This window comes from Aptenodytes forsteri, unplaced genomic scaffold (assembly GCF_000699145.1).
Source record: "Aptenodytes forsteri isolate BGI_AS27 unplaced genomic scaffold, ASM69914v1 Scaffold286, whole genome shotgun sequence".
Lineage (NCBI taxonomy): Eukaryota > Metazoa > Chordata > Aves > Sphenisciformes > Spheniscidae > Aptenodytes > Aptenodytes forsteri.
This window is the reverse complement of record NW_008794491.1, coordinates 792,724-799,344: the sequence shown is the minus strand read 5'-3', so window position 1 is coordinate 799,344 and position 6,621 is coordinate 792,724. Positions and strand designations below refer to the sequence as shown.

General features: G+C 48.0%; 1 protein-coding gene across 1 annotated transcript; it reads left to right on the top strand.

The window, feature by feature from the left end:
• The first annotated feature begins 221 nt into the window (after positions 1-221).
• LOC103908549 (C-type lectin domain family 4 member E) lies at positions 222-5,692 on the top strand. The gene is made up of 6 exons (XM_009290942.1): positions 222-258; positions 1,156-1,251; positions 2,317-2,409; positions 4,735-4,886; positions 5,105-5,235; positions 5,533-5,692. Exons 1-6 carry the CDS (start codon positions 222-224, stop codon positions 5,690-5,692), a joined length of 669 nt encoding a protein of 222 aa, XP_009289217.1.
• Positions 5,693-6,621: the final 929 nt, after the last annotated feature.

The following is a 6,621-nucleotide window of genomic DNA, read 5'->3' as shown; positions in this document are numbered from 1 at the left end:
ATGTCCTGGCAGAGAAATGATGAAAATTCCCCCATCTCCATGTGCTGTGGGGAACACCCAGGATACGGCTTTTTCTGCACACCAGATTAGAGACTGTGAAGGCTCCTCACCAGTGTGGGAGATGCCCTAGTGCAGTCTTCTGTGCAGGAGGAAGGCTGTATTCGTGGCCATATTAGTAATCTGGACTCTTGGTGGAGAACAGTGATGCTGTGGTAGAGATAATGAATCACCGAGGGAGAGTCAGTCCTGGAACTGCAGGTAACCACAAAGCCTTCTTTTCTGTCCTCCTGTAGAAGAAGGAGGAGGTGGGGGAAAATACAGATAATGGGCATGGTACAATGGCTGGCCTCATACCAGGAGAAGGGGCTTAGGACAAGAGCAAAGCAACAGACGAGGGAACTGGGGAGTGCCCGGCCTGGGAGAATGACCTTTTTCCCAGAGCCAGGGGGAATGAAAGTCCAGGCAGACTGTGGTCTGCCATCCTCTTCAGTGTTTTTTCTGTAAACAATGGGACTGAAGAGTGCTATCCTATCTGCATCAAGCTAAGCACAAGTCACTGCTCCCATCTCTGGTGTCTCTAAGGAGAACCAAGCAAGGGGTCTCCCAAGAGCTTCAAAGTGCTTGTTCTCCCAGTGGAAACAGTCTCTGCTGTGTGTCTGCCTCTGCAAAGACTGAGCTGGACAGTCACTCCTTTGAGTGACTATATGCTATTGCATAAAAGGGTTTTTGGGGGATAGAGCCAAAATAAAGGTAGCTGAGAGAAGGAAGCTCTAAAGAGAGATGAAGAGGAGGGAGGTATCGAAAGTGCATTCAGTGAAAGACAGGGGTAATGGAGGGCAACAAGGAAGATATGTTGAGGAGAAAGAAGGTGTGACAGGACAAAGAAAGGAGGAGTGCAGTTTGCGAAGAGTACAGGCAGGGCTTGTGATAAAAAGTGAAATAAAAAAGCAGCTTCAGGGCAGCCCCCGTATTGCCCAACTCTGTGTGTCTGACCCACTGCTAATGATGGGCAGCAGGACCTGGTTACAGCACCTGTGGGGCTCCCCAGTCCTTGGAACAAGGGTACCAGCAGGTTGTTGGGGTACAGAGCCACCTGGGTTATCCTGGCCCCAACTCTGGACTGGGGGATTCCCACTCTTGCCTTGTGTTTTTCAGCTCCAGCAGAAGAGAGAAGCTGCTCCTGGCTGAACCCCTGGGTCTTTCTTGTTTCTGTCCTTGCCATCAAAACTGCCTTTGTAACCATCTGCCTTGGTGGGTTCCAGGATCTCTTAATTCCCCTGGGATGAAGGGAGCAGTTGACTGCCTTTTGTCAGATGGAAAAACAATATCCTAGTCTCCCTGCCAGCAGGCAAATGCCCTTCACCAAAACAGCCTGTTCTGCTGCCCCTCTCCCGCCTCTGCCCTCTTAGTCAGGGAGTAGGGTCCCTTCCACAGTTAAGGTTCGTTCCCTGGCAGGGCCTTCCCACTGCTCCTCTCACTTTCCCACCTGCCTGAATAAAGCCAGTCCTGGATGAAACCAGTCAGTTTCTCCCCTCCCACCAAGAGCTGAGAAGTCTCGTTAGTGTCAGAGGGCATCTGAGTAGGTTCCCCAAAGGCTGGCTGTTGGATGTTGGTTGTCCTGACCTGGTCTCTCTCTCAGAGGTCCCTGTGACAATGTTGCAGCCAAGGAGCCAGTGTGATCTCCTTGGAAATACTGGTACCAGGCTGCCCATATTTTAGCAGGGAGGGGGTGAATCCATCAAAATGCTCCAGCTGCATCCTACCCACACTGCCCAGACTAACCAAAAGGGAAATCCTTTGCTTGTACTGTCCTGGAGTATCATATCGCTCTGTGATGGCTCTTTTGTGCTTCTTCTTAACTCCCTTGGGGGGAAGCCTCAACACTCAACAGTTCTACCCCTTCTTGATAAGGGTAAAAATGGTGCTCTAAAGCTGCAATGCCCAGGAAGATTAAGAGGGATTGTATATTTATATTCCACCTTTATTAAGCTTATCCCATGACTTCTTTGACCCTTTCCTGACCCCATCCTCAAAGGATGTCTAAGCTGGTTTTGTCAGCTGGGAAAATGAGTCTCTCAGCCAGCAGAGGTGAGAGGAGCTCATCCGACTAATGTCTGTTTAAAGGAAGGAGTGACCAGTAGTGGGAGAAACAGCCTGCTGTTTCTCATCTCCTTGTTCAGTACAGATTTCAGATCTTGTTACGTAACAGAGTCTCTGGGGGGCTCTAAGCCAGAAGGTGGAGGATAGGACAGGTTGCTCATGAATGAGGAGGAAAGGATGACACTAGCACTTTCCTTCTCTTTCCTCTCCTCCCAGTTGTTTTCCTTCACGGAAGCTATGGCCAGTACAAGACTCTGCTCCAGAACGCTACGGGGTGGTGCTGCGTCCCCAGTGTATCTGCAGGCAAAAGTGAGTGATGCTAAGAGCCTCATAAGCAACACTAAGGACTTCAGCAATATTTACTCTGGTGTCAGTCAGCCTTTGAGGTTGGGAATGTGATTGTCAGCCAGAGCTGGATTGTTTTAAGCAAGGAAGCTGGAGAATTGAGGAAAGAAAATGCTGTATTGCATTTACACAATTTTACTTAGGATGCTATGAAAACATGTTCTGGGCCAGGGGAAGAGGGTGTGTTGTTCCAGACCTACCTTTGACCACCCTTCCTACTCTTCCCCTCTCGCTGGCCCTCACACAACCCCTCAACTGCTAGTCCAGTTCATTAATCTAGCTGAAAGTGCTTCATCCTTTTGCAAGGGCTGGCTCAATCCAGCTCCATTCCCTGTGCTGCTGGCTCACTGCCTGTTCACACAAGCATCATGGTCAGTGCGAGGGACAGAGGTAGGAGTGGAAGGAGCATGTTGTTATGCAGTTTAGAGTAGCTGGAGAGCTAGGCTGCAATCACACATGAAGTGATGGCAATGGCAATTCCTGCAGTGCAAATTCCCAAACTCGGTTCAGAGATCTGTTTTCACCTGTGCACTGCATTCAGAAACAGGTTGCAGTTTGCACAAAGGTTAACCCCTACATGTTGAGTACATCTGAGCTAGCTGTTCAGACTCCCTTTACAGTCCATGATAAAAAGGTGTTTGCAGTATAAAATAGGCATGGTCTACCTATTCTTATGGTGGACATTTATGGAAGGCCAGACAAGCTATGTTCTACACATGCTTAATTTGGTGTTCCCTTAAAAAAAGCCTGCCTAGCTCCACAAGGCACAAGCATGTCCATTGAACAGCAGACAGACTCTCCCAACCAACACACTTAAGAATTCAGAAGAAATTGTCCAGCATTTCTTAGTCATGTGGGAAAACTTCAGCTTTTGTTGGGGAATTGGGAACGGATGGAAAAGTTTTGCAGAGTACCTGATGGCTACAGGCCATGCTCCAGCAGTTCAGTGAAAGATCAGGGTGGGCAGCACAGAGACAGAGAGCTCCAAGCTCCTTGGACTGCTTGGACTTGATTTTGCATATTTTCTCATGTTCTCTAGTGCCATGGTCTCTCTTTCTACAAAGGTACATAATGGTGCACCTTGAGTGGATCTAATATATAAGAGCACAGGTAGGTTAACAAAAGTTTTGCTAGCTGTTCCAGTCACTGGACTCTACTCCCTCCATTTGGTGCCAAGAATGGGATGTGAGATTCTGTGCCATCAAGACAGCTCTTGAAGGGCACAGGGCTATCTGGGTCCACCTTGTAGTATGAATATGATGTGCTTGCTTGCTGTGGGTGGGCTGGAACATTGGCTTGACCAGGGCATTGTCACCGCATGCAACCCCCTAAAGAGCTCCTGACTGGGAAACCTAAGAAGAGAGTCCCTGTGAGGTCTGAGATTCAGAGCAAGCATCTAAGGTAGCATATACAAGGGTGTATTTGTGGACTTTATTGGATGAACTTTTCAGCCTGATGTATTCTATACAGAGATATATTCAGAGTATAATATATAGAGCTCATAGATACAGATATATAGCCCCAAAGCATGTAGCCTCATGATTTGAGATAATATAACCGTGTTTTTTTAATCCGTCATGTGACTTTCTGGCTATAAGGCAGATCTCCAGGAAAACCTGGCTAGTGTAAGGAACTGCCTGTGGTGGCAGCAAGGCTGTCAGAGCAGTTTACTGTACATGTCTGTCAGTCTGCATGAGTTGAGAGCTAAACACTTGGACAACACTTCTCTGATGGAAGTGTTCCCAAAGGATCACAAGACAACTACTTCCCATCTCGCTTCCTCAGGAAGGGTAAGGCAGAAACTCTGTCTCTCACCAAACAGGGGTTGCATGGACATGGCAGAACAGATAGAGAAAGGGAAAGGCACTTCAGGCAGGGGCCTTGTGACAGGAGCCTTGTGACAGGAGCCTGTCAGGCTGTTGACAGCTTTACTTGTGGAGCTTGGAAGAGAGCATTTACCTCTCTCCAGATTAAAAGTGTGGTTCAAACCCGTCCCCTAACACTGGCACCCTACACTGAGCTCACTAAGATGAAGGACAGCACATCTTGTTCAAAAGGGGGATTTTTTTTCCCCCACAGAGGAAAGCTGGACGTGCTGCCCAAACGGCTGGAAACACTTCCAAAAGAGCTGCTATCACGTGTCAGATGACAAGATGAGAGAGCATTTACCTCTCTCCAGATTAAAAGTGTGGTTCAAACCCGTCCCCTAACACTGGCACCCTACACTGAGCTCACTAAGATGAAGGACAGCACATCTTGTTCAAAAGGGGGATTTTTTTTCCCCCACAGAGGAAAGCTGGACGTGCTGCCCAAAGGGCTGGAAACACTTCCAAAAGAGCTGCTATTACGTGTCAGATGACAAGATGCCCTGGGCTGAGAGTGTGCAGAACTGCACTGGGATGGGCTCCCACCTGGTGGTGATCAACAGCAAAGCAGAGCAGGTACGTGCAGGGCTGAGAGAGGGGCACAGCAGCCAGAGACACAGTGCCAGGCCCTGGAGGGCACTCAGAGGCCCTCCTTGCTCCTGCAGGGGAGGGGGGATGTCCTTTCTGGGTGGCTTTCGTTTCTGCTTCCCTCTGCCACCAGCCCCACCCCACAGGGACTCCTGCCTCCTCCCTCTGCTTAGTCCTGCACCTCATGGACATTGTACTTTTTCCAGGAGTTCCTCTTCAACTTGGTGAAAGGAGTATTTACTAAAGCCTATGAAACAAAATACTACATAGGCTTAACTGCTTACGAAAATGGGCAATGGCAGTGGGTGGATCAGACTCCATATAAGAAGGCAGCCACGTGAGTATCCTGGGGGGAGTGAGGAAGGTCCTATAATTCACATCCCTCAGTCCAAGTGACCAATACACTGTGTAAGGCAGATATATGTCAGAGAGGGGTCTCTGGCCCGAACTGCACTATAAGTCAGAAAACTTGACTAGTTTTCTAGTCAAAATCATGACTATTCTTTGCCTTGCCAGAGCTCCTGATCTCTGTTACAGAAATCTTCTCCTTTCTCTTCCACAACTGTCTGAGGTGACTTTCCTCCCACTGTCATGCATACCAGTGCATTCCCAATGGAGGAACTTTATTTTACAGGTTCTGGAAACCCGGGGAACCCAATTTACTCTTTGCAGAAAAATGTGCTGCAATTCATGTCAAGGGAAACACAGACGCCAACACTTTCAGTAACTGGAATAACATCCTTTGCTTCACAAGTTGCTATCGAATTTGTGAACTGGCAATCAAATTTATCTGAGGAAGGAAATTGCACTTTGGATGAAGGACCTGAAGGAGTATCCTTGAGAAAGGGCAACTCATGAAAGGACTGATGAAAAGCTGGTGTGAACCCACACAAATGCTTTATCTTGCAATGTAGGATGAGCAAACCTGCCACAGAATCCCAGCTTTGAAGGATCTCAGTTTCCAGCCTGTGCCCCTGCATCTCTTTCCAAGATGAAGATCAGTCCTGGATGAACTCTCTCAGGCTGGTGTCAAGGACATACTGTGCCCTGTTTCACTCTCCTCCTTCATAGATGGGTGCCCTCGTCCTCCAGTACTTTCTTTGACTCCTTGTCGAGTTGATGTCTCAATGGTGCAGAAAAGGCCCTCTCTCTGTTTCATGAAAGGATACCGGTCCTACAAATCGCTGGAGCAGAATTTGAAAGAAGAGCATTCAGTGGAGTGTGCTTGGCCCACTCCTGAAGGGAACAATTATTCATGGCTTATCTTTAATGTTTCCTTCTTCCTTCAGCATATTCTGTGTTGATAAGTTAAAATACGTATCAATAAATGTTAATTCTGCTCTTTGCATGAGGCTGTCTTCTGAGTGACAAGTCCCAGCCCCTCGCCAACCCAGCCTCTCTGCATGGCGGATTTAACTTTTCAGTGTGTTTGGCACCTGCAGGTGACAATATTACTGTGAGAGTGCTGGACTGGCCAGGAACAGAAACAACCTAGTGCTCATCTGCAGAACATCTCCAAACATGTGAGAAAGGCTGTGAACCCTATTGGAGAATGACATGTGAGGGAAGCAACAGAGCAAGCTGTGTAGTAGTCAATGCCAACAACTGTTTGCCCAGGATGTAGCAGAAAGGAAATGGATTTTGGAGATCCTGCTGAGACATGTGGCAGGATTAAGCGTGGCAATGAAGGGGAGAGAAAGCAATAAAATATCACATAAAGGAT